Genomic DNA, 27,882 nt, shown 5'->3' with positions numbered 1-27,882 from the left:
GCAATATAAATTGACATAAATTAAGCATGGCGGAACTCCTTGTTTTGAGTCTTTGTGTTTCCCTCATTCTGCTGGAGATGACCTAGTATTTCATAATAAAAATACCCTACACATCCAGTTGTTTCTCCATTTGTAACTCACCCACCTATCAGGTATCAAGGTAAGACCCAGATGCAGACCGTGTCGAAGTAACAATGTTTATTACAGCAACAGGGGCAAAGGTACAGGACAGCAGGCTCAGGTCAGGCAGATGTCAGTAATCAAGAGGTGGGGCAAAGGTACAGGACGGCAGGCAGGCTCAGGGGCAGGCAGAGTGGTCTGGCAGGTGGGTACAGGGTCAGGACAGGCAAGGGTCAAAAAAGAGAAAATAGAGACTGGGGAAAAAGCAGGAGCTCCCCCAAAATGCTGGTTGACATGACAAACTGGCAACAGACAAACAGAGTTCACAGGTATAAATACACAAGAGATAATGAGGAAGATGGGCGACACCTGGAGGGGGGTGGAGACAATCACAAAAACAGGTGAAACAGATCAGGGTGTGACACACCAAAAATCACAATATGCTGTTTTACATTTTGTGCTATTTGTGCTTGTCTAATCCCTAAAATGGAAAAGCAGAAAAATCTATGCGCTCTTGTATAGTAAGAAGAGTTCATATGGTGCTATTCGATATCCCTTTTTGGCATTGATGAATAAATCATTGAATCTTTACTTCAAGTCAGATGTTTATATGTTATGAATAAAAAGCATATCTATATAGATTGTTAAATATTTGGATTTCTTTAACACAATGTGATTGTTGAAGTTCAGGTGTTTGACGTGATTGATGGGCGACTAGGTGCATTTTTGTCAAATAAATATGCTTATTCATGAATGATTATGAGTTCATCTGGCTTTGAATCTGCAAAAGAATGTGTCAAGTTAGTTCTGAACATGTTAATACAGCAGTGCATTCTGACACCATGAACTTAAACACATTTCACCTCCTTCATATATTTGGCAGACATAAAGTGTAATAACGGAGCTGTGAGTTGGGAAGCAGGTCCAGGTGAAACATTTAATAAAACAACAAAACCAGGAGTGAGACAAATGCATGTGGCTAAATGCCGGTACACAAGGATAATACCAACTGCTGAGAAAACATAAGAGACATATAAAGGGGAGGACATTATGAAGGTAATGAAGTCCAGGTGTGAATCATAATGATTTAAAAAAAAATGTTTAACCTTTATTTAACTAGGCAAGTCAGTTAAGAACAAATTCTTATTCTCAATGATGGCCTAGGAACAGTGGGTTAACTGCCTGTCCAGGGGCAGAACGACAGATTTGTACCTTGTCAGGGGTTTGAACTTGCAACCTTCAATGAGGTGACGTACAGGTTACAACTACCCAAACACTATCGTATCTCACCCTCTTTTCATGTCTCCCTTCTGTCATATCCTTTCCTGCTCCTCCCCTCCGGCGTACGACGTCGCCAGAATACTCACCACCGGTCCTGGGATTCATGCACGTAATGATGAGTGCCATGTGTGCGTAATGATGAATCCCAGGACCGGTGGTGAGTATTCTGGTGACGTCGTACGCCGGAGGGGAGGAGCAGGAAAGGATATGACAGTACCCCCCCCTCTGACGACGCCGACCAAAGGGACAACCCCGAGGACGAGGAGTGGGTCAGTCCCGGCGGTGAAGGTGGAAATCACAGATGAGGTTGGGTTCCAGAATGTCCTCCACCGGAACCCAACACCGCTCCTCTGGGCCATATCCCTCCCAGTTTCACCAGATACTGGAGCCGACCCCCCACGACGTTCAGAGTTCAATAAGGATCTGACAGAGTACGCCGGACCTCCCTCAATGTCCAGGGGGGTGGAGGTGTGTCGTTGGGGGACAGTATCAGTGAGGGCACCAAGAACCACTGGCCTGAGAAGGGAGACATGAAAAGAGGGTGAGATACGATAGTGATTGGGTAGTTGTAACCTGTACGTCACCTCATTGACCCTCCGGAGAACATTGAACGGCCCCACAAACCGGGGGCTCAGCTTTTACCCCTTTTTCTCCCCAATTTCGTGGTATCCAATTGTTGTAGTAGCTACTATCTTGTCTCATCGCTACAACTCCCGTACGGGCTCGGGAGAGACGAAGGGTGAAAGTCATGCGTTCTCCGATACACAACCCAACCAGCTGTACTTCTTTTTAACACAGATCGCATCCAACCCGGAAGCCAGCCGCACCAATGTGTCGGAGGGTACACCGTGCACCTGGCAACCTTGGCTTGCGCGCACTGCGCCCGGCCCGCCACAGGAGTCGCTGGTGCACGATGAGACAAGGACATCCCTACTAACCAAGCCCTCCCTAACCCGGACAACGCTAGGCCAATTGTGCGTCGCCCCACGGACCGGACCCCCCTGTCGCGGCCGGTTACGACAGAGCCTGGGCGCGAACCCAGGGACTCTGATGGCACAGCTGGCGCTGCAGTACAGCACCCTTAACCACTGCGCCACCCGGGAGGCTGGGCTCAGCTTCTTACAGGGCAGGCGGGGTGGGATGTTCCTGGTAGAGAGCCAGAAGCGGTCCCCAGGATGGAACACAGGGGTCTTCACTGCAGTGGCTGTATGCCTGTTCCTTCTGACGATGGAAGGAACCACTCATCTACCGCAGGGGCTGAGGTCTGGCCCGGTTTCCACGGGGCCAGGGCCGGCTGGTAACCCAAAACACACTGGAAGGGGTCAACCCAGTGGAGGAGAGACGTAGGGAGTTCTGGGCGTACTCTGCCCAGGGAAGGAATCGTGCCCACTGACCCTGCCGGTCCTGACAGTGACTCCTCAGGAACCTCCCCATCTCCTGGTTCATCCTCTCCATTTGCCTGTTGGACAGAGGCTAATACCTGGAAGTGAGGCTGACCGTAACCCCGAGCTTCTCCAAGAAGGCCCTCCAAACTCGTGAAGTGAATTGGGGGCCACGGTCGGAGATGATGTCCTCGGGAAGGCCATAATTCCAGAAAACCTGCTGGAAGAGTGCCTCAGCAACCTGGAGAGCAGTGGGGAGACCAGGAAGAGGGATTAATCTACATGACTTTGAAAATCTATCCACTACCACAAGAATGGTGGTGTAACCATCGAGAGGTGGGAAGATCGGTTACCAAGTCAGTGATAGATGTGACCAAGGTCAATGATGTGACCAAGCGGCAGGAGCTTCCCTGCTGGAGCATTCCGGGGGGACTTAGTTTGAGCACATACGGAACAGCAGTTCTATAGGACTCTCAACCGATGTGGCTCCACAGGGGACAGGGAAGCAGGTCTTCCGGGCATTCAGATGACCAGTCTGTGATTTTCATCCTCGACCATGAGATTGTAGGTTTATGGAGTTGGATCCAAGGGAGGCCGAGGAAGATTTTGTGAACTGGTGCACTTGAAGAAGGAGATGCTCTCCTGGTGATTGTACTCCATGGTGAGGGTGAGTGGTTGAGTGATGTGTGTGATGGTCCCAGATCTTAATGGCCGACAATCGAGACCTTGAACCGTAAAAGGAGAGGAGAGCAGGTAGATGGTACTGTTGAGGGAGGAGGCAAGGGTCTGATCCATAAAGTTCTCTGCAGCGCCGGAATCCACAGTGCATGAGGGACAGTCAGCCAGAGTGAAGGACACCAAAAAGAGTCGAGCACGAAGAGCTGAATCTGGAATACTCACTCCTGATCCAGGGGATGAAACATCACGTGACTGTCCCTCTGCTCTAGTGGATCCCGGATTCTGACATATAAGAATCTAGTTCCTCCTCTCCTTTCGACCAGACATCTATAGCCCATTCCAATGCCCACCAGGTCAGTAGAGAAATAACCTATTCTCCCCAATTAAGGTGGCACCAAACAAGAGTTCGATCTTGTGCTAATGGCTGGAGCGGAATGGGTGGCATGGTATCAAATACATAAATTACATGGTTTCCATGTGTTTGATGCCATTCCATTTGCTCCGTTCCAGCCATTATTATGAGCCGTCCTCCCCCCAGCAGCCTCCACTGCTGCACTGTAGGCAGCAACGTTTGAACAATCCCCTTGTTTGAATTGGTCTTAAAATCTTATTTTATTCAGTGAATTCTATATGGGGGTTGGCGGCCAACTTTAAGCTGCATTACCACTACCAACCGGACTGAAGTGTGGACCAAAGACAGTGAAGGTCTAATCCTACCCAATTATCCTGTTTCCCTAAGAAATACTTAATAATAATAATCAGCCATCTTACTACACTTTTGTCTCTTCCCTTCTCAGTGCACCTGACGACATCGCTACTTCTACCTTTTCCTGGATCTTATACAGGTGTCTTCTCTTTCTCTCCGTGGTTCTAAAATCCCCTATGGGAAAAATGAATGATGTGAATACAATTAAAAATGCACTGATGTGTAATATTGTTAGTACTGTAACAATAAAATAAAAATAAATTAATATATAAATAAAAAATGAATGATGAAATAACGATTGGAACCATTTCCGTGTTTGACCGCTAGGGTTTATGGGTATTATGACGTTTTCACTGTGGGGTTCTATGTAAACACGGTGAGGTCGCTGAAAAGTTCCACACTGTTAGTGCGGCATGCGGACCTAGCGCTCAGTTTTCGGCATACAACATTCCTTCATGTCGTTTTTGACGCTTTATTTAGTTTGCAAATAAACCAACACAATAATTTGTATTTCTTTTAACTTAGCCATTTTCAAGCAAGATTTTTGCTCGTGCATCCTCATTAGCATCTGGCCAGCGTGTGTTTCACGTGGGCAAGCATTGCGGAACTGAAGCATCGATCCGACAAAAAGCTGATATTGCTTCCCATAATCGAATCGAAGACTGTTGATTCTGTACAATTACAGTATTGACTATTTTATTTAAAAAAAAATGGCAACCCTGATTTTAGAAGATGGGACCACGTTCAAGGGCCGCCTTTTCGGGGCAAATGCGTCAGTGTCTGGTGAAGTTGGTAAGTCGTATTTTATGAGGAGAAAGCTAGTTAGCCCATCGCATTGCAACATCTGTCTAATGTAGTTATGTTATAAGTTATACAGCTATTCTCATGGGTAACGTTAACTACCTATATGTTACCCACAAAGTCAAATTGTATGGCTAAACGTCGCTCTATTTACCCAAAACTCTTGCCGGTGTGCGCCTAGTGGTCTGCATGTAACCCCCAAAGTTGCGCGTGCCCTGTAGTAGTATGACCCATAACCTCTGACCCCCTCATTTATCCTTATTTCGGCTAAGCATTTTAGCTCACCCTGTTCCTAACTATAACCTAATTCTCCACCTAATCAGAACTCAATTTCAGTCACTTTGAACAATTTATGAACATGTTTCTCCTATATTGTCCTTGCTGTTGATTTATTTTGTATTTTTTAACCCATATTTAACTAGGCAAGTCAGTTAGCAAATTCAATAATGGCAATACCCCGGGCCCTATGGGACTCCCAATACGGCCGGATGTGATACAGCCTGGATTCGAGCCAGGGACTGTAGTCTCTTGCACTGAGTTGCAGTGCCTTAGATCGCTGCGCCACTCAGGAGCTCACCGCTGAACCGTGTCCCATACATTGTAATGGAGATGTAGCTGGCATTAACTTAGATTGTAAGGTCTAGTTCTTTCAATCCACATGTACTAATAAATGGAGCACAATGCACATTTCCATAGTTCAAGTTGCATCACCTTTTTCAAAATGTGCCAAATCTGAATTGAATCACTTCTCACTAATTTGCACTTTGCTATGAAAACTGACAAGTTGACCTGATAATTTTTTTCCAGTGTTCCAGACAGGCATGGTTGGCTACCCAGAGGCCCTGACTGACCCGTCCTACATGTGTCAGATCCTCACCCTCACCTACCCTCTGCAGGGCAACTATGGTATACCCCAGGATGAGGAGAGCGACTTTGGACTCAGCAAGGTGGGTGGAGTTGGCATGGAGTCAGCGTTTCACAGAAGCGTCCCAACAGAAATAGTGGGTGGAGAAAGGTATATTGCCCTCGTTGACCCCAAGCACCTGTTTGAATGGAATGTTCTATTATTTTTCCCCTTAGTGGTTTGAGTCTTCTAAGATCCACGCTGCAGCCCTCATCGTCGGAGAGGTCTCCCAGAACCCCAGCCACTGGAGCTCAGCCATGTCTCTGGACCAGTGGCTCAAAGAGCAGGGCATCCCCGGCCTAGAGGGTCAGTAGAGTTATCATTCTAAATGATGGTACTGTATCAGATGTTGTCTGAATCTGTGTTTTGATATGTGCTGTCTACAGTAGAGCCTCTACACTAGAGGTTGCAGTTAATGCTCTTGCTGTGACACTGTAGGAGTTGACACCCGTCGTCTGACCAAGAAGATCCGTGAGAAGGGTACAATGCTGGGGAAGCTGGTTGTGGACGGAACGCCCGAGGCCAACGTTCCATTTGACAACCCTGACCAGAGGAACCTTGTCAAGGAGGTGTCCATGAAGGTACGGTGTTGCTATGTTTAAGCTTGACCCTGTCATGCCTTTTTAGTGTTACGATCCTGAAACTTCCTCAATCAAATGCCAGTTGTTTTGTGTGGATTACATAACACTGAATCTGTAGCTTAACACATTGCAAGTCGGTGAAACGCCAAATGTTTTCTCTCACCACAGTGTTTAGGCAGATGCCTAATCCTTCTCAGGATGTAAGTACCTTTTCTGTCTGTGTTGAGCAGGAGCCCCGGGTGTTCAACCCCAGTGGTGCTGTCAGGATCACAGCTGTAGACTGTGGCATTAAGTACAACCAGATCCGTTGTCTGTGTCAGAGAGGGGCCTGTGTCACTGTGGTGCCCTGGGATCACCCACTGGACAGCACAGGTTAGTCACAGCTGGTTACTGCACTGGGTTTCATATACAATTCAGAGATTTCTTCCTGTTCCCTTGTTTTGCCCTCTTATCTCTCCCCTGCCTTAATCTTTACCTTGGAGCATCTGACCTGCAAAGTTAGCTCCATCCATGATGCCATGAAGTTCTATTGTATGTGAAATAGTTTCTATTAAAACATTTATTTTGGCTATGCTGACAAAGTTGTGGTCCTTTTCAGATTTTGATGGGCTGTTCATCAGCAACGGCCCTGGGGACCCCCAGTTCTGTACGGAGACCATAGACAACGTGAGGAAGGTGGTGTGTGTGGACAACCCCAAGCCTGTGTTTGGTATCTGCCTGGGCAACCAGCTTCTCTCCCTCGCCATCGGAGCAAAAACCTACAAGATGAAGTTAGTACAGGGACAGGGCACTACAGGGTTGTCCTGACTTGTCACTTTCTCTTTCTCCTCAAGACCTCCTCAGGTCTTAAGTTCTGCTTACTGTCTTTGTTTGGTTTCAAAGAGAACAAAGCCAGTGGTTCTGACTGTTTTTGCTATTGTTTGGCCCCCTCCCTCAGATGTCAGTTCTCCCCAGGCCCCTCTTTATTTATCTGGGAGCGTTCTGGTGTGAAATGAGCATTCCTGCTTAGCGTAGCAGTTTGGACAATGCCTAGTGCATTGCTGAGTTGCTGGAAAGGCCTGGTTTGTTTTGGTAAGACTCCTGGGATTGTTATGTTGTTAGCGTTCCGTTAGTCTCAAGGCCAGATGAGATGCCAGCTTCCTTTTGTCCCTCTGGAATGCCATGCAGTCAGTCAGTGGAAAGCAGAACAGTTTAGAGGATTTAAAGCAAGACCTTTGCACTGTGCATGTGTCAAGTAGGGATTCTGCAGGAGCACTATGAATCTGCATCTGGAATAGAGCTCAACCATTGAAGAAAGAATTTGACTAAAAACACTTGTCTGTTTCAGGTATGGGAACCGTGGCCATAATCAGCCCTGTATCCACAAGGGCACAGATCGCTGTTTCATCACATCTCAGAACCATGGCTTTGCTGTGGATCCCCTGACCCTGCCACAGGGCTGGGACGTGCTCTTCACCAACGCCAATGACCAGACCAGTGAGGGCATCGTGCACAACACCAAACACATATTCAGGTGCCATCTACCAATGGGAACTCATTCGCTGCTTCCAGCCTTTCAACTTGTTTAAAGGCCCAATGCAGCTGTTTTTTTTAACATCAAAACATTTCTGGGTAACACGTTAAATGTTTTATTAAAATGTGCAAAAATAGCTTTTGAGACAAACTTTCTCAAGCAAGAATTTTGCTAGGACTGTCTGAGAGGGGAAAACTATCTGGCAGAGAGGTTTAACGCATGGTGATGTCACTGTGGTAAGCCGAAACTCCTGCCAATGCAAACCTCTTGATTACAAGGCCCTGTGTATATTATATTTTCAACCAGCAACTATCAGGAAATAACACTGATCAAATGTTTTCACACTTTTACAGTGTTTTCATCAGCTGTTATACAAAACACAGGAAAACAGAATTGACTGCACTAGGCCTCTAATTGGAAAAGATGGCAGACAACAAAATAACCCTCCAAGATACAGGAAGTTGAAAATCAGATATTGTTTTACCCATGTCATTCCAGTGTCCAGTTTCACCCAGAGCACATGGCAGGCCCCACTGACCTGGTCAGTCTTTTTGATGTGTTTCTGGACACAGTCAGAGACCACAAGGAGGGCAAGAGTGGCAAACCAGGTTAGACATGCGTTCATCTCAACTGTTCTTACATATGTATTCCACCTGTAGGGTATAGTAACACCTCTCCCTTCCTCTAGTGAAGCAGAGACTGACAGAGCACCTGACCTATCCTGGATCTACCAATCCGGAGGAATTTGTTCGGCCACGCAAAGTCCTAATCCTGGGTTCTGGAGGCCTCTCCATCGGACAGGCTGGGGAGTTTGACTACTCTGGCTCTCAGGTGAGACACATTACCAATCCCAGTGACGATCCAACAGCAGGTGTTAGGAGCAATATCATTTCAGAGTATTTGAACTAATCAGACACTATGTCCAAACCTCCCCCAGGCCATAAAAGCATTGAAGGAGGAGAACATTCAGACTGTGCTCATCAACCCCAACATCGCCACGGTGCAAACCTCCAAGGGTCTGGCTGACAAGGTTTACTTCCTGCCTCTCACCCCGGAGTATGTCACTCAGGTAAGGAAGGCTAATGGAATGGCCACTGCTACATGCGCCATCCTCCAGTCACTGATTTCTGATCAGTGCTCAACAGGCAAACCATGTTTATTACATCTCTCAGGTACTCAGAACTGATAGAAGATCAGTAAAGGAGCATGGTTGACCTACGGTTGATATTCATTCAATGAGTGAGAACTGACCCTCTGCCCTATTTCACCTGTCCAGGTGATAAAGAATGAGCGTCCAGACGGGGTCCTCCTGACCTTCGGGGGGCAGACTGCTCTTAACTGCGGGGTGCAGCTGACCAAGAGGGGAGTGCTGAAGAAGTATGCAGTGCGTGTGCTGGGGACGCCGGTGGCTTCCATCGAGATGACTGAGGACAGGAAGATCTTTGTGGAGAAGATGGAGGAGATCAATGAACACGTGGCGCCCAGCGAGGCCGCTGTGTCTGTGGAGCAGGTAAGGAGAAGGGCTTGGGACAAATTTCATGCACACTCTCCTTCTCACACACACATTGACCCATACTGATTGTCACTTATACGTTGATTGGAATCAGCCTGTTAATCTGTTTGACTGTTGTGGGCTTTTGCTTTTTGATGTGTATTTTGATGTGTTCTGGTCTTTTCTGTGTGTCCTAGGCGGTGGCGGCTGCAGAGCGTATTGGCTACCCTGTCCTGGTGCGCTCGGCCTTTGCCCTGGGCGGATTGGGCTCTGGCTTTGCCAATAACCGGGAGGAGTTGACCTCTCTGGTGACATCTGCCTTCGCCCACACTTCCCAGGTCCTAGTGGACAAGTCCCTGAAGGGCTGGAAAGAGATTGAGTATGAGGTGGTCAGAGACGCCTATGACAACTGTATCACAGTAAGTAAAGGGACATCACTATGCATATATTTGTTACTATTTATTTTATTTTTATTTCACCTTTATTTAATCAGGTAGGCTAGTTGAGAACAAGTTCTCATTTGCAACTGCGACCTGGCCAAGATAAAGCATAGCAGTGAGAACAGACAAAGCAGAGTTACACATGGAGTAAACAATTAACAAGTCAATAACACAGTAGAACAAAAAGGGGAGTCTATATACATTGTGTGCAAAAGGCATGAGAAGGTAGGCGAATAATTACAATTTTGCAGATTAACACTGGAGTGATAAATGATCAGATGGTCATGTACAGGTAGAGATATTGGTGTGCAAAAGAGCAGAAAAGTAAATAAATAAAAACAGTATGGGGATGAGGTAGGTGAAAATGGGTGGGCTATTTACCAATAGACTATGTACAGCTGCAGTGATCGGTTAGCTGCTCAGATAGCAGATGTTTGAAGTTGGTGAGGGAGATAAGTCTCCAACTTCAGCGATTTTTGCAATTCGTTCCAGTCACAGGCGGCAGAGAACTGGAACGAAAGGCGGCCAAATGAGGTGTTGGCTTTAGGGATGATCAGTGAGATGCACCTGCTGGAGCGCGTGCTACGAATGGGTGTTGCCATCGTGACCAGTGAACTGAGATAAGGCGGAGCTTTAAATAGCATGGACTTGTAGATGACCTGGAGCCAGTGGGTCTCGCGACGAATATGTAGCGAGGGCCAGCCGACTAGAGAATACAAGTCGCAGTGGTGGGTGGTATAACCGAGGCTACTGAGTCTGCCGATAAGAATATGGTGATTGACAGAGTCGAAAGCCTTGGCAAGGTCGATGAAGACTGCTGCACAGTACTGTCTTTTATCGATGGCGGTTATGATATCGTTTAGTACCTTGAGCGTGGCTGAGGTGCACCCGTGACCGGCTCGGAAACCAGATTGCACAGCGGAGAAGGTACGGTGGGATTCGAGATGGTCAGCGACCTGTTTGTTTACTTGGCTTTCAAAGACCTTAGATAGGCAGGGCAGGATGGATATAGGTCTGTAACAGTTTGGGTCCAGGGTGTGTCTCCCCCTTTGAAGAGGGGGATGACTGCGGCAGCTTTCCAATCCTTGGGGATCTCAGACGATATGTAAGTACTATGTACAGGTAACTGCCAAAATAAAGGAAACACCAACATCAAGTGTCTTAATAGCCAGAATGGCTTCAATAGGCCTTTGCATAGATTCTGGAACTCTATTGGAGGGATGCGACACCATTCTCCCACAAGAAATTCCATGGTCCCGTGTTTTGTTGATGGATGTGGAAAACGCTGTCTCAGGCGCCAATCCAGAATCTCCTGTAAGTGTTCAATTGGGTTGAGATATAGTGACTGAAACAGCCATGGCATATGGTTTACATTGTTTTCATGCTCAACAAACCATTCAGTAACCACTCGTTCCCTGTGGATGGGGGCAATGTCATCCTATCGGGGCGTAGCCAAAATAATGGCCTGCCCAGCATTTTTATACATGAACCTTAGCATGATGGGATCTTAATTGCACCAAATTTTAATATACTTTGTGTCCCTAATTCACTCAAGTGTTTCTGTTATTTTGGCAGTTACCTGTATATTTGTTACTATACGTTTTTATTTTCAATTTTACTATTATGGCTAATCTTTAGAGTTTATACGTCCTTATTTGTTTAAACGTGAATCTTCCTTTATCAAGCAAGTTCAAGTGTTGAGTGTTTTCTATCCTGTAGGTATGTAACATGGAGAACATTGACCCTCTGGGTATCCACACTGGGGAGTCCATCGTGGTGGCGCCCAGTCAGACGCTCAACGACTATGAGTACAACATGTTGAGGAACACTGCCATCAAGGTCATCAGACACCTAGGCATCATTGGAGAGTGTAATATCCAGTACGCCCTCAACCCTGAGTCTGAGCAGGTAATGGTCCATACTGACATTGTGATCGTTTATACTAGTGTTAACCCTCCGTTAACATCAGTGTTTCCCATAAATTGTGTCCTCTGCAAAGACAATGTATATTTCGGGATGGTTAAATGTTGTCAATGTGAACTTAAACGACTAAAACCAGATATAAAGTATGTAGAAAAGGTGATGGAGCTATATATTTTTTAAACAAGATCATCTTTGATCGCCTAAATAAAAGATGGACAGTCAGGGAGAATCTAAAATATCATGGCATGGGCCCCCCCATTTGATTTTTGTTATAATTGAGTCACTCCGATAGCATACGAACACAGCATAAGCATAGCAAAATGTCTAGAATTGCAGGAACTTGCTTTAAAGCAGTAAAATTTAATTTTTTTCCACGTGACAATGTTTAGAATTCCAGGAAATTAGATTTAAAACACCAACATTTTGTCTCTGCAGCCAAGAGGAGGGCCTCTAAAACCACACCTTTGCCTACGCCCACTGCCCCCCCCCCCATCCTAACTTTGTCATGGCTGAATTTTTTTTTTTCTTCTGAAAATCGAAACGCTGAACGTGTTCTGATATTTTAAAATGTTTCTACTGTATAGCAATCTAAATCAGTGTTTTTGTGCTGCAGTACTACATCATTGAGGTGAATGCCCGTCTGTCTCGGAGCTCAGCTCTGGCCAGTAAAGCTACAGGATATCCCCTGGCCTACGTGGCTGCCAAGCTGGGATTGGGCATCCCGCTACCTATCCTCAAGTGAGTTTATTCACGTTTTGTGGCCTGATGTCAGGTTAAGAATTGCATTTTGGCATTGATCTACTAATACCATGGTTTTAACAGGTAATGTTTGTTATTGTACAGGAACTCTGTGACCAACCAGACCACAGCTAACTTTGAGCCCAGTCTGGACTACTGTGTGGTGAAGGTCCCTCGCTGGGATCTCAGCAAGTTCCTGCGCGTCAGCACCAAGATAGGTAGCTCCATGAAGAGCGTTGGTAAGAGGACAAGCACTTTTTTAAATTAATGATCTAATTTGGGAGCAGCAGAGTGCCTTATCTGCCTGCTATCTGTAGGGGCAGATGATCTGTAGGGATTGCATTGCAAGTTCACACAAAGGAGTTGGTTAACACAGTTTTTGTCTGTGACCTTTTGTAGGAGAGGTGATGGCCATCGGCCGCAGCTTTGAGGAAGCCTTCCAGAAGGCTCTACGGATGGTGGATGAGAACTGTGTGGGCTTTGACCACACCATCAAACCTGTGTCTGACGAGGTAAGCTCACTCACCTTTTTTTACCTGTCTTATTCTTCTTGGCTGCATTTTATGTGAACTGTTCTGACATGCCTCTGTCCTGCGGTCTTACAGGAGCTGCAGACCCCGACAGACAAACGTATCTTTGTTCTGGCGGCTGCTCTCAGGGCGGGCTATACAGTGGACCGCCTTTACGACCTGACCAAGATTGACCGCTGGTTCCTTCACAAAATGAAGAACATCACGGACCATGAGAAGGTGCTGGAGTCGTACAACCAGGACGAGAGCGCCATGCCTCTGGAGGTGATGAGGAAAGCCAAGCAGCTGGGCTTCTCCGACAAACAGATCGCCCTGGCTGTGCAGAGGTACAGTACTGTGATACTCCTGAGAATGGTAGCCCGTTGTTCGCGTTTCAAAACATCATTAAAAGTTGAGGCGGGTACATGAAAAACATACAAAATAAATGAGAGATTCTTCATTGATACGATGACGAGTCTGAATGGAACACATTCTGTCTGGGTTATGTTTTCTGTGTCTGGGTTCAATTCCTCAGAGCAGTGAGAGGGGGGGGGGGGATACTTGGTTTGAAATGTCTGTTTTTAAAATGAACTTGTCTGAACTCTGACCTTTAAACCTATGTCTCTCTCCAGTACGGAGCTGGCGGTGAGGAAGATGCGTAGAGATTGGAGCATCCTGCCTGTGGTAAAGCAGATTGACACTGTGGCGGCAGAGTGGCCCGCCCACACCAACTACCTGTACCTGACCTATAACGGTACGGAAAACGACCTGGGCTTTGGAGATCCCCATGTCATAGTAATTGGCTCTGGGGTTTACCGCATCGGCAGCAGTGTGGAGTTTGACTGGTGCGCTGTGGGCTGCATTATGGAACTCAGGAAGGTAAGTCGATTTCTGCTTTGTGCAGAATAGCTCTCATTTATTAGAAGAATGTTGAACAAAAGCTGATATTGTCATGATTTGCTGTGTTTTGATGCTGTTTAGATGGGCTATAAAACCATCATGGTGAACTATAACCCAGAGACTGTCAGCACAGACTACGACATGTGTGACCGTCTCTACTTCGATGAGATCTCCTTTGAGGTAAGAATGCTCGACTGATGGCATGGTCCCAACTCACTATCTTTCAAACATTTTATTTTGTCATTTTTCATCGTACAATAATCAACATTCAAAGGTCCGAACTTACTTGATCTAATGCTTTTATCTCCTGAGCAAAGGGCCTCAACACCTCGCCATCAAACCCTGTTTCATGCATGGCATGTTGCCATGACCATAAAGCTCCATTATCTCCTCCCCTCCTCCAGGTTGTGATGGACATCTATGAGATGGAGAACCCAGAGGGAGTGATTCTGTCCATGGGGGGCCAGCTGCCCAACAACATCGCCATGTCCCTCCACAGGCAGCAGTGTCGTATATTGGGCACCTCCCCGGAGTTCATCGACTCTGCTGAGAACAGGTTCAAGTTCTCCCGCATGCTGGACACCATCGGCATCAGCCAGCCCCTGTGGAAGGAACTCACTGAGATCGAGGTCAGCACAGAACAGGGCTTCTAATCCATTTTGAATTTCAAACCGGTAATGAAGAGGTTATAGGTCTTGGTTGCAGATGAGTCTATCTCAAGTTGGATAGAAATTGTGGCACACACTATCCCATAACAGAAAAGTACAAATGTTTTTATAAATTTTTGCAAATGTATTGAAAATTAAATTCAGAAATATCTCATTTACATAAGTATTCACACCCCTGAGTCAATACATGTTAGAATCACATTTGGCAGCGGTTACAGCTGTGTGTTTTTAAAAGCTTTGCATACCTGGATTGTACAATATTTGGACATTATTAGCTCTGTCAAGGTGGTTGTTGGTCATTGCTGGACAGCCATTTTCAAGTCCTGCCATAGACTTAAGCCGATTTTTAAGTCAAAACCGTAACTAGGCCACTCAGGAACGTTCAATGTCGTCTTGGTAAGCAAGTCCAGTGTATATTTGGTCTTGTGTTTTAGACTATTTTCCTCCTGAAAGTTGAATTGGTCTCCCAGTGTCTGTTGGAAAGCAGGCGGGACCATATTTTCTTCTAGGATTTTGCCTGTGCTTGGCTTTATTGTATATTTAGTAAAAACATATATTATATTTTATCCTACAAAACTCCCTAGTCATTGCTGATGACAAGCATACCCATAACATGATGCAGCCACCATCATGCTTGAAAATATGAAGAGTGGTACTCCGTAATGTGTTGTTGGATTAGCCCCAAACATAATGTTTCGGTTTCAGAACGGAGGTTTTTTTCTTGCCACTTTTTTTGCAGTTTTACTTCAGTCCCTTAATGTAAGCAGGATACATGTTTTGGAATATAAAAACAAATCTGTACATGCTTGCTTCTTTTCACTCTGCCATTTAGGTTAGTATTGTGGAGGAACTACAGTGCTGTTGATCCATCGTTAGAAGAAAACTATCACAGCCATTAACCTGTGTAACTGTTGGTCTCAATTTGAAATCCCTGAGCGGTTTCCTTCCTCTCCGGCAACTATCTTTATAGTGACTGGGTGTATTGATACACCATCCAAAGTGTAATAACTTAACCGTGCTCAAAGGGATATTCAGAGTCTGTTTTTTTTCTGCCAATAGATGCCCTCTGCGAGACATTGGAAAACATCCCTGGTCTTTGTGGTTGAATCTGTCTTTGTTTGAAATTCACTGCTCGACTGGGGGACCTTACAGATAATTGTATGTGTGGGGTACAGAGATGAGGTAGTCATTTAAAAATCATGTTAAACACTTATTGCATGCAGAGCGAGTCCATGCAACATATGTGTAGGCCAGTGACACACAAGCTACATTTAATCCATTTTAAATTTGGGCTGTAACACAACAAAATGTGGAAAAAGTCCAGGGGTGTGAATGCTTTCTGAAGGCAAAGTATGTTATATTGTATCCTCCTCTCCCCCCAGTCAGCCATGAAGTTCTGTGAGACTGCGGGCTACCCCTGCCTGGTGCGTCCCTCCTACGTGCTGAGTGGAGCGGCCATGAACGTGGCGTACACAGACAGCGACCTGGAGAAGTACCTGAGCAGCGCTGTGGCCGTGTCCAAGGAATACCCCGTGGTCATCTCAAAGTTCATCCAGGAGGCCAAGGTACGACTTGGGAAATTCTTTACTACTTAGATTGAAATGCCTTACTGCTTTGAAGATAAAGTGAATTATGCCTTTAAATGACAATTTGCAAAGAAAAGTGAACAATCCCCTTAAAAAAAAATATATATGATAGCTCCTTTAGTCAACTATAGTCTGGACCTGACTGGCATCTCTCTTTGCTCCAGGAGATAGACGTGGACGCGGTGGCGTGCGACGGCGTGGTGATGGCCATCGCCGTGTCAGAGCATGTGGAGAACGCCGGGGTGCACTCTGGGGACGCCACCCTGGTCACGCCCCCCCAGGACATCAACCAGAAGACCATGGAGCGTATCAAGATGATCGTCCACGCCATCGGACAGGAACTGCAGGTCACGGGGCCCTTTAACCTGCAGCTCATCGCTAAGGTAAAGTCTAAAAGACATTTTTTGTTTTTTGGAGTTTAAAATCAGCGGTTGACAACCAATAGCATGCCAAACAGAATGTCACCCACAACCATACAAGTGTGTTTCTGTTCCCTGTGGGATTTACAATGGCTGTCCGGTTGCCTTTAATTGCAAACAAATGTGTTTTCTGGACAGGATGACCAGCTGAAGGTGATCGAGTGCAACGTCCGTGTCTCCCGCTCCTTCCCGTTCGTCTCAAAGACTCTGGGAGTGGATCTGGTCGCCCTGGCAACGCGCGTCATCATGGGAGAGAAGATGGAGCCCGTGGGCCTGATGAAAGGAGTGGGCATCGTGGGCGTCAAGGTAACCCAACTGAGGAGTCCACAACTGTAAAATAATCCAGTTGAATTATTGTTTCACCGATCATACACCAACTTGGATATGTTGTCTCTTAGGTCCCCCAGTTCTCGTTCTCTCGTCTGGCCGGAGCTGATGTGGTGCTGGGGGTAGAGATGACCAGTACTGGGGAGGTGGCTTGCTTTGGAGAGAACAGATACGAGGCCTATCTGAAGGCCATGCTCAGCACAGGCTTCAAGATTCCCAAGAAGAACATTCTGCTCTCCATTGGCAGTTACAAGGTACTGACTATAATACAAAGAGCTAAACGTTTTCATGGAAATTCATTTCGAGAGGCCAGCAGTGCGTAAATATTCATTGTATCTTTGCAGAACAAGAGTGAGCTGCTGCCTACTGTTCAGGCGCTGGAGAGTCTGGGCTATGACCTGTATGCCAGTCTGGGGACTGCTGACTTCTACACTGAGCATGGAGTCAAGGTACATTACATCTAGGATGAGTGGGCTCTTCTCAACAGGATCCCAGATTGAGCGATTTTCAATTCACAACGTCATTTTTCAATTTGCTTCCTGAATTTGACCGACTTGTTATGTTCGGTCTCTTTCAGGTGATGGCGGTGGACTGGCCATTTGGGGAGGAGGAGAGTGACTGCCCCAACAAGGACAAGCAGAGGAACATTTTGGAATACCTGGAGGACCACCACTTTGACATGGTCATCAACCTCTCCATGAGGAACTCTGGAGGTCGACGCCTCTCCTCCTTCGTCACCAAGGGTTACCGCACCCGCCGCATGGCCATTGACTACTCGGTGCCCCTCATCATTGACATCAAGTGCACCAAGCTGTTTGTCCAGGTAGGTTAGTTAGGGGGCTGTGATGGGATGTTAGCCACTGCTGATGTTTGACGTAGCTGTGTTGATTCTACATAGATTGTTGACTGTCCTGATTGAAGCATGTGCTGCTGTAATTGTAGGCGCTGCGTCTGGTTGGCGGCTTCCCGCCCGTCAAGACTCACGTGGACTGTATGACGTCACAGAAATTGATTCGCCTGCCTGGTAAGCAGTAAGGCTTGGGCTGTGCTAAAAAGTCAAGTCTGTTCATTTCAAATATAAGCACCTGGTTTTCTTCCTGTATTTGGACAATACATGATAGCTCCTTCAGTCAACCTGTGGAACTGCAGTGTTTCTGAACAGTACTCATCGACTCCCCTCCCCCTGTCCCCGGTGCCAGGTCTGATTGATGTGCACGTCCACCTGCGGGAGCCGGGTGCCACCCACAAGGAGGACTTCTCCTCGGGCACAGCGGCTGCCCTGGCAGGGGGCGTCACCATGGTGTGTGCCATGCCCAACACGGCACCTGCCATAATCGACCCCAGCTCCTTCGCCATGATCCAGAAGGTAATGAGAAGATTGTCATTAAGACATTTACCACTGGATATTTTAAATTAGTCTGTTCCAAAACATTAAATTATGCCTTTTTATAAAATGGGTCAAATCAGTACCTGAAGGTTTACTCGTGAGCTGTTCCTCTGTTTTGTCTCTGTCGTCTCAGCTTGCCAAGGCAGGGTGTCGGTGTGACTATGCCCTTTACGTCGGAGCGGCTTCAGACAACTCCACCATCTTGCCCTCCATCGCTAACTCTGCCGCCGGGCTGAAGATGTATCTGAACGACACCTACTCCACTCTGAAGATGGACAACGTCTCAATGTGGATGGAGGTAGGTATCAACTGAACGAGGTCGTTGATAGGTCGTTCACATTGATCTGTTTGAGCTGACCAGTTGCTCTTTCTCTTTGCGTGAACTAGCACTTTGAGAAGTGGCCCAAGCACCTGCCAATCGTGGCACACGCAGAGAAGCAGACTGTGGCAGCCGTCTTGATGGTGGCCCAGCTGTACCAGAGAGCTGTTCATATCTGCCATGTGGCCAAGAAGGAGGAGGTAAGATGGCCGCCTGGAACATCACATACAGATATAGCACTGCTTTGCCTTGAGGTGTTGCCCGTTCATTTGTCTCCAGGGAGAATGAGGTGTCAATCGAGGCACGCAGAAACCTCGTAGGTTTTTTTTTTTTGTTGGAAGGAGTTCTCACTGATTGCTTTCATTTAAGATGAACTGCAAGAACACACACCTGTAGCTAGAGGGAAAAGATGATCTAACAAATGAGCTTTGTGCCATTTGAAGTGATTGATTTTAAGACCAACACATCAGAACACACATAAGATAAAGAAAGAACCATGTTTTCTGTTCTACTAGTATGTAATGAATTGGCATCTATTCCACCCTTCTCTTCCCCCAGATCCTGATCATCCGCGCAGCCAAGCAGAAGGGCATCCAGGTGACGTGTGAGGTAGCGCCCCACCACCTCTTCCTGTGTGAGGAGAATGTGGTGGGCATTGGGGACGGCCGGGCACAGGTCCGCCCTATGCTGGGCACCCGGGAGGATATGGAGGCCCTCTGGGAACACCTGGACATCATTGACTGCTTCGCCACTGACCACGGTGAGTAGGACTACACCATAAATCCATTATAGTTTACTCCGTTTGTCATATCTTCCGCCCTGCGCCCTCTATCTACAAACACCAAGCCTCGGCCCCTATTACTCAAGCAGGCAGCATTTTTCGAGGCTTTGTTCAACGAACCTTGGTGGAGTTGGTGCCTACTATTAGATTCAGTCTGCAGGCTGCTCTAGCTAAGCCAATTCATGCAGTCAAAAGATTTATTTAAAAAAAAATTAATGCTGCTTTTCACTTTGCCTCTTTATATAAATCCACATGTTTTTGGGGTATTATACTATTAGTTTGTGTAGCTATTTATCTCTCTGCAAAACACTAGTTAGTCTGGGCAAGCTGCTCATGTACCGACCACAGGAGGCTGCTGAGGGGAGGACGGCTCATAATAATGTCTGGAATGGTATCAAACACATGGAAACCATGTGTTTGTGTTCTATTCCGTTCCAGCTATTACTGAGCCCGTCCTCCCCAATTAAGGGGCTACCTGCCTCCTGCGGTGCCAAAAAGGTTTTTGTTAGCTGCTAATACTAAATGCTAATAAGCTAGCTAAAATGTGCTGTGCTCGGGCAAATCTGTCTAGCAAACTTTAGCCCTAATACAGGCTGCTAATACAGGCTGCAAGTTCTGAATCAGAGGAATAGAAGAAGCATATTCTAAAATGTTTGTCAATGTAACATTTATTCAACTGTAATTTGGGTCCCCTGGGAAACACTGACCAACACTCCTACCTGGCTTTAAAAAAAATGTGCTGTCTTGCCAAACAGCACTTTATTCCAAGTTCCTACTTTATTACAACCATATAATTTCTATGATTCCTGATGTTTTTGATCTATAACGCAAGTAAAAAAAATATATATATATATATATTTTTTGTCCATATCATGAAGCCCTAATGGTGAGGGCTCCGTTAACCCCTACTTGTCTACTTGTTTTTTTATCACACAATTACAAGATGAGTGTTGCCATACAAAAGTTCTGATATTTCTGTGTGTTTTGGCTAACAGCCCCCCATTCAGTGGAGGAGAAGAACTCAGAGAAGCCCCCACCAGGTTACCCCGGCCTTGAGACCATGCTGCCCCTTCTCCTCACCGCCGTCAGCGATGGGCGCCTCACCATCGACGATATCATCAAGCGCCTGTACGACAACCCCCGCAAAATTTTCTCCCTTCCCGCCCAGGACAACACCTATGTAGAGGTAGCTACAGGCACACACCACCGAGCGTTTTTAACCATGTCAAATGGGCAACACGGCAAGGATTTAGATCTTTGGGTTTCCACATTGAAATACAAAGAGGGATTGAAAAGATTATCAATGTTTTGGCTTTTCAAGAACATTGTAGACCTGCTCTCTCCCACCAGGTGGACCTGGAGCAGGAGTGGGTCATCCCCGCACACATGCAGTTCACCAAGTCCAAGTGGACACCCTTTGAAGGCATGAAGGTGAAAGGCAAGGTCCGCAGAGTGGTGCTCAGAGGAGAGGTGGCCTACATCGACGGACAGGTGCTGGTCCCTCCTGGCTATGGGGAGGATGTGAAGACTTGGCCTGCACCCATCCCCCTCCTCCAGCCCCCTGAGCCAGTGAAAGAAGTCCCAAAGGTACAGTCCTACCCCTTTCAGCTCCGCCCAGTCATGTTAGTGTGCGGATACAGTAATATGTGCTTATGTAGCATACTAGCAAGCATTGTCTGTGGCACTAAGGCTGTTGTGTGTCTTTTGTGTGTGGCAGACCCCAGAGCACCCCCGGCTGACCCCTCCATGTGAGGGCATCCGTACATGCGCCCAGAGTCCTCGCCGTCCCGCCGGGGACGGCCGCTACATGCTCCCGCCTCGCGTTCACAGGTCCTCCGACCCAGGCATGCCCCCAGGTACTACAGCCGCAATGTTTTCTCTTGCCTAACTGAGTTCTTGCTTGCGGTGGCAAAGTGCTGTGTGAATGTCCGTTTCAATAAATGCTATATTCACTGTCCATTTACAGGTTTTAGGACGATGCACACAAAATGGCACTTGGATGTCATTGGTAAACTTTTTTAATCTACATCTCTGAACCCACTGATCATGTGATTTTTAAGCGCACCGTACATGAAGCGTTTGAGAAAGCGAAGATCGTATGACGAGTGATTCCACTGTCTCTACTATAGGCTGCATGGTCATCATGACAGATTGATTGGCTGAGTACATTTGCTGATTAAATTAATTGTCTAAATCAGGGGCTCCACCTATAGTTCACTCTGCTGCAGAAGACCTGGGACTGTGCTTTATCGATGGATACAAGTGTATTGTTGAAGGGAATGAAGGAATGAAAAGCCTTTTTGTTTTGGTTGGCCATTTGCTATGTTCTTCACCCATTAATGAGACTGTATGATCACAGCCCCTATCAATGTTGTTTGATTCTCACATTTATTACGATGAACTGTCTTTGATGAAATGACGCTCAGTGCCGTATCAATCTGAAACGTATTTATAACCCACTAACGATATCTTTGAATATGTCAGTACACTGGCTAATTGCTGTGGTATTGGCTAAATACCACAGTTTTGTATCATCTCTCTAACACTTGTGTTCTAACATTTTTGTCATGAAATTCTAAGCAGCTGAAGATTCAAGGGCGAGAGCATTAAGAAGAGCATTTGAAGAAGGTTTCAGAGAAGGTTTGAAGCTTGACGTAGCTCAGCTGTTACGCATAATACATTTCCTAGCTCTGCTACCGTTAAGGCTGTTTGGCGTAATATTCTGGCAGACCATTTTAATGGAGTTATACTGGTAGCTGCTTTGAATAGCTGTATGTCATGGAATACTTGGTTGTAGAGATGCTAGAAAAAGGTTGCAATTCCGTTCCTTCTCATTAGTTGCTGCACTACCCATGTCTCTTTGCTCTGAGCCGACTGCTTTCCTAATGCTTGGATCGCTTTGAAAGAAAACGCGTTGAAATATGGTGTAATAATCAATGATTTTCGGGTGTTTGTCATGTTTCATCCTCAGGAAATAGAAAAGACTGCAATCCTTTTAAGAGACTTTGCTAAAAGAATTAATATTCACACGTGTTGGATTTTTCCTGTGGTATTTGAAGCGTTTGGTGTCCCTCTGTCCCCAGAGATGACCCCTGCAGCTGGAGACGGTTACAGCCATCCCCCTCCCCTGGCCAGGATTTTGTCCCCTCGGGCTGAGGCAGCGGCAGGGCAGCCCCTGGCCCACCTCCAGACCTCCCCAGTGCTCCACCCCCTAGTGGGACAACACGTCCTCTCTGTCAGGCAGTTCAGCAAGGAACAGGTACTCAGTGTTTTCCAACCGTGGTCCTCAAGTACTCCCCACAGAACACATTTTTACTGTAACCTGATTCAACTAATCATCAAGCACCCAATGAGTTGAAGGAGGGGTTTGTTATGGGCTACAACAAAAGTACTGTTGGGGGGTACTGGAGGACTAGGGTTGGGAAAAGCTGCTCAACGCATAATAGCCAGGGACATTATTTACTAAATAACTTTTATATATATATATATATATTATATTTATATTTAAAAATTCTAACTCTTTATTTCAGATCTCTCACATGTTTAACGTGGCCCATACTCTTCGCCTGATGGTTCAGAAAGAGCGAAGCCTGGACATCCTGAAGGTAAGAATTCTTTCCTATTTTGTTTAAAACTCTGATTAATCTAAAGAACAACCGTGTGAGTATTTCTGTGATTTGTCACAGTATAAATTGCAGGAGAGAAGCTAATTTCAGAGTAGCCGGTCAGGCCGTTCCAATAAGCCCAGTGTTGAGTCACCCAGGGTTTGAGTAATCTACAGGACTTCCGGAGGCAGCATAGTTCTTCATGAGCCATAGTCCTTCAGCTTAAACGTACAGGAGCAGGTGTGTTGTATAAAATATCAACAAAACAACTACCAGAAATGATTACTCACATAGGAGTTGATGACATCACCTGATTCTAAATGGAATACAAGCAACACCTGCCACCTGTGTGCATCTATGCCTAAAGACTTCATAAAACGAGTTTTCTGAATGTCTCAAGGTGTGCCACTGTTAGTAAATCTGAGTTGTAAAAATATATTCTAGAAATATATATATATATATAAAATTGCCCTTTTTCAGGACCCTGTCTTTCAAAGATAATTCGTAAAAATCCAAATGACTTCACAGATCTTCATTGTAAAGGGTTTTAACACCGTTTCCCATGCTTGTTCAATGAGCCATAAACAATTAATGAACATGCACCTGTGGTACGGTCATTAACACATTAACAGCTTACAGACGGTAGGCAATTAAGGTCACAGTTATGAATATTTAGGACACTAAAGAGGCCTTTCTACTGACTCTGGGAAACACCAAAATAAAGATGCCCAGGGTCCCTGCTCATCTGCGTGAATGTGCCTTAGGCATGCTGCAAGGGGGCATGAGGACTGCAGATGTGGCCAGGGCAATAAATTGCAATGTCTGTACTGTGAGACGCCTAAGACAGCGCTACAGGGAGACAGGACGGACAGTTGATTGTCCCTGCAGTGGCAGACCACGTGTAACACACTGCACAGGATCAGTACATCCGAACATCACAGGTACAGGATGGCAACAACAGCTGCCCGAGTTACACAAGGAATGCACAATCCCTCCATCAGTGCTGAGACTGTCCGCAGTAGGCTGAGAGAGGCTGGACTGAGGGCTTGTAGGCCTTTTGTAAGGCATCACTGGCAACAACGTCGCCTATGGGCACAAATCCACCGTCGCTGGACCAAACAGGACTGACAAAAAGTGCTCTTCACTGACGAGTCGCAGTTTTGTCTCACCAGGGGTGATGGTCGGATTCGTATTTAACATCGAAGGAATGAGCGTTACACGAGGCCTGTACTCTGGAGCGGGATCGATTTGGAGGTGGAGGGTCCGTCATGGTCTGGAGCGGTGTGTCACAGCATCATCGGACTGAGCTTGTTGTCATTGCAGACAATCTCAACGCTGTGCCTTACAGGGAAGACATCCTCCTTCCTCATGTGGTACCCTTCCTGCAGGCTCATCCTGACATGACCCTCCAGCATGATAATGCCACCAGCAATACTGCTTGTTCTCTGCGTGATTTTCTGCAAGACAGGAATGTCAGTGTTCTGCCATGGCCAGCGAAGAGCCCGGATCTCAATCCCATTGAGCTGGTCAGGACCTGTTGGATTGGAGGGTGAGGGCTTTGGCCATTCCCCCCAGATATGTCCGGGAACTTGCAGATGCCTTGGTGGAGGAGTGGGGTAACATCTAACAGCAAGAACTGGCAAATCAGGTGCAGTCCATGAGGAGGAGATGCACTGCAGTACTAAATGCAGCTGGTGGCCACACCAGATACTGACTGTTACTTTTGATGTTGATTTCCCCCCCTTTGTTCAGGGACACATTACTCTATTTCTGTTTGTCACATGTCTGTGGAACTTGTTCAGTTTATGTCTCCGTTGTTGAATGTTACGTTCATACACATTTTGCTGAAAATAAATGCAGTTGACAGTGAGAGGATGTTTCTTTTTTTGATGAGTTTATTTATATATATATAACAACGTGCAACATGTTCAGATTTGACTGAGTTACAGTTCATATAAGGAAATCATTCAATTTAAATCTGTTCATTAGGCCTTTGAAATAAATGAATTAGGCCCTAATCTATGGATTTCACATGGCTGGACAGGGGTGCAGACATGGGTGGGCCTGGGAGGGCATCGGCCCACCCACTGGGGAGCCAGCCAATCAGAATGAGTTTTTCCCCACTAAAGGGCTTTATTACAGACAGAAAATGTCCTCAGCAACCCCCACCCCCCTCAGACGATCCCGCAGGTGAAGAAGCTGGATTTGGAGGTCTGAGGCTGGCGTGATTACACATGGTCTGCGGTTGAGGCCGGTTGGACGTACTGCCAAATTCTCTAAAATGAAGTTGGAGATGGATTATAGTAGAGAAATTTACATTTAACTTCTCTGGCAACAGCTCTGGTGGAAGTTCCTGCATTCATCATGGCAATTGCATGCTCCCTCAACTTGAGACATGACAAAACTGCACATTTTAAAGTGGCCTTTTATTGTCCCCAGCACAAGGTGCACCCGTGTTATGATCATGCTGTTTATTCAGCTTCTCGATATGCCATACCTGTCAGGTGGATGGATTATCTTGGAAAAGGAGAATTTCTAACTAACAGGGATGTAAACAAATCTGTGTGTGACCTTTGAGAGAAATAAGCCTGTGTGTGTGTGTGTGTAGAAATTTCTGGGCTTTTTTTGTTTCAGCTCATGAAACATGAGACCAACACTTTGCATGTAATGCTGTGTGCCTTGAAATGCCTGAATGCTGTGCTCAAAGATGGATCTGTTGTACGCCAGTCTGTATTCTTTGTCTTAGACCCCTGTGTGTTACTCTCTCAGGGTAAGGTGATGGCTTCCATGTTCTACGAGGTCAGCACACGCACCAGTAGTTCGTTTGCGGCGGCAATGCAGCGTCTGGGTGGCTCTGTGGTCCATTTCTGTGAGGCCACCTCCTCGTCGCAGAAGGGCGAGTCTCTGGCGGACTCGGTCCAGACCATGAGCTGCTACGCTGACGTCCTGGTGCTGCGACACCCCACGCCAGGGGCCGTGGAGGTGAGCAGCGGTGTCCATACGCCGCGTTACAACTTCACTTGAAAACTTGTCATATTCATTAAGGCAAGATATTCTGAGAGAACACTTTGAAAAAGAGGTGCTACCACATAAACACCGACCGCAAACCTTGTTGTACTTGTTCGGCTGTATCCGACTTCTTTATTTCCACCTGTAGTCTGCAGCGAGGCACTGCCGGAAGCCGGTGATCAACGCTGGGGACGGGGTCGGGGAGCACCCCACGCAGGCCCTGCTAGATGTGTTCACCATCAGAGAGGAGCTGGGTACGGTCAACGGCATGACGGTGAGACCTCAACACACCCATCTCCCCTTCAGGGATGGTGGTCATATCTTCGCAGCAGTACTCGTGCTAATACCAATTTAGAAGTGTAAACAGCGCAGTATTTTATTTATTTTTACGGTAATGCAAACCGAAAACTGTAAGATCTGGAACCTGACTGTGTATGTTGTGATGGCAGCCTGCCTTTTTAAGTTAACATAGCCAATGCCCAATGGCCCTCCAGGCTTCATCCAGGTGTCCTGACTATTGTCTCTCGATGTCTGTCTGTAGATCACCATGGTAGGGGACCTGAAGCATGGCCGCACAGTTCATTCCCTGGCCAGGCTGCTCACCCAGTACAGGATCACTCTGCGCTACGTCGCCCCAAAGAATCTCCACATGCCCTCCGAGATCATTGACTTTGTGGCCTCCAAAGGCATCAAGCAGGTGGGTGGATCACATGTTTTTTAGTGGTAAAGCTGATGGCTGTATCTAAATTTCAATGGCACTGCTGCTGGTATGTAGGTGTCCTTCACATATCGAATGCACTACATAAAGCGCTAGACTACTGTATGTCCTTGTGGGTGCAGGAAGAGTTTGAGAGCATCGAGGAGGCCCTGCCTGACACTGACGTCCTCTACATGACCAGGATTCAGAAGGAGAGGTTTTCCTCAGAGGAAGAGTACAAAGCGGTAAGGATGGGATGGGGTTTCACTAACCTGTGAGGCCTTAGTGTTTGATCAGTGCTAAAAATCCCTTTTTTTTTTCCTCCAGTGCTTCGGTCAGTTCATCCTCAGCCCACACATCATGACTGGAGCGAAGAAGAAGATGGTGGTGATGCATCCTCTACCGAGAGTCAATGAGATCAGGTACGGATGTTCCCCTAGATTACAGCGGATCTCTCTTCATTATACTCCCTTTGATTCACTAATGTTCGCAGTCTTATGCGGGATGATTTGGTTTCATGTTGACTTTCTCTCTTGCAGTGCGGAGGTGGACACTGATCCTCGTGCTGCCTACTTCCGGCAGGCTGAGAACGGCATGTACATCCGCATGGCGCTTTTGGCCACTGTGCTGGGCAGATGATCAGTAGATAGTTGGACACACCCCACTGTTGGTATTGCGAGACCAAAATGGACCAAATGTATTAAGGTCTCGGTAAGAGTGAGGGGACACTACTGGTGATCACAATGATGAAACCACTCCAACAGTCTATACAGTCACATGTTTAGTGTGTACTCCTCTTCAACCCTGGTATTTCTCCCGGAATTAATTAGTATTATCACTTAACAACAATTACTGTTACATGTTACAAATATCTTTATGTAGTTCATAGAATACTTTATTTTTGTATCACCGACTGGAGTCGTCTGTGGTGTTGATTGTATGGTGGGGGGGGGGGTACATGCTCCTCATCAAAGGTGGAACCATTGCAGAACATCCTTTTTAAGCGAGAAATAATTGTTAAAGCCGATTTGTTGGACTCTTTTTAGGTGTTTTATAAATAATAAAATGTGAATGGTTTTGTAGATGGGGTTTATTTGATTAACTACAGGAAATTAA

At 46.4% G+C, this 27,882-nt stretch overlaps 1 protein-coding gene and 1 long non-coding RNA gene across 3 annotated transcripts; one reads left to right on the top strand and one right to left on the bottom strand.

The window, feature by feature from the left end:
* Positions 1-1,037: 1,037 nt before the first annotated feature.
* Positions 1,038-5,188, bottom strand: LOC124019350. The gene is made up of 2 exons (XR_006835762.1): positions 5,123-5,188; positions 1,038-1,917 (listed from the first exon to the last, which is right to left on the bottom strand). It is a non-coding gene; the product is annotated as an uncharacterized LOC124019350 (long non-coding RNA).
* Positions 4,520-27,848, top strand: LOC124019348 (CAD protein-like). Of its 2 annotated transcripts, XM_046334668.1 has the most exons (44): positions 4,520-4,959; positions 5,776-5,915; positions 6,049-6,178; positions 6,311-6,453; positions 6,684-6,825; positions 7,052-7,223; positions 7,781-7,966; positions 8,465-8,574; positions 8,655-8,797; positions 8,904-9,035; positions 9,243-9,476; positions 9,656-9,877; positions 11,618-11,806; positions 12,435-12,559; positions 12,665-12,798; positions 12,959-13,071; positions 13,165-13,415; positions 13,701-13,947; positions 14,050-14,148; positions 14,373-14,597; positions 16,019-16,201; positions 16,387-16,605; positions 16,780-16,947; positions 17,040-17,222; positions 17,313-17,417; positions 17,546-17,791; positions 17,911-17,992; positions 18,168-18,334; positions 18,489-18,653; positions 18,743-18,874; positions 19,233-19,434; positions 20,451-20,641; positions 20,806-21,042; positions 21,173-21,311; positions 21,422-21,463; positions 22,039-22,095; positions 22,539-22,714; positions 22,986-23,060; positions 25,830-26,042; positions 26,218-26,343; positions 26,611-26,766; positions 26,910-27,011; positions 27,094-27,188; positions 27,306-27,848. In XM_046334668.1, the coding sequence occupies exons 1-44, from the start codon at positions 4,878-4,880 to the stop codon at positions 27,403-27,405; spliced, it is 6,780 nt and encodes a 2,259-aa protein (XP_046190624.1). In that variant the 5' UTR covers positions 4,520-4,877; the 3' UTR covers positions 27,406-27,848. The 2 variants fall into 2 exon arrangements, with proteins under 2 accessions (XP_046190624.1, XP_046190625.1); XM_046334669.1 differs by lacking the exons at positions 21,422-21,463; positions 22,039-22,095.
* The last annotated feature ends 34 nt before the right edge of the window (positions 27,849-27,882 follow it).

This window comes from Oncorhynchus gorbuscha, unplaced genomic scaffold, assembly GCF_021184085.1.
Source record: "Oncorhynchus gorbuscha isolate QuinsamMale2020 ecotype Even-year unplaced genomic scaffold, OgorEven_v1.0 Un_scaffold_8:::fragment_8:::debris, whole genome shotgun sequence".
NCBI lineage: Eukaryota > Metazoa > Chordata > Actinopteri > Salmoniformes > Salmonidae > Oncorhynchus > Oncorhynchus gorbuscha.
Note: the sequence above shows the minus strand (reverse complement) of the source record. Positions and strands in the feature narration are given on the sequence as shown.

What these genes read in the sequence shown, in the direction of transcription:
- LOC124019348 (XM_046334668.1), top strand. Translation starts at nt 4,878, where the DNA reads ATGGCAACCCTGATTTTAGAAGATGGGACCACGTTCAAGGGCCGCCTT. An exon ending in ATCCCGCTACCTATCCTCAA is followed by an intron (nt 12,560 to 12,664) that starts GTGAGTTTATTC and finishes GTTATTGTACAG; the next exon opens with GAACTCTGTGACCAACCAGA. An exon ending in CAGTGAAAGAAGTCCCAAAG is followed by an intron (nt 21,043 to 21,172) that starts GTACAGTCCTAC and finishes TGTGTGTGGCAG; the next exon opens with ACCCCAGAGCACCCCCGGCT.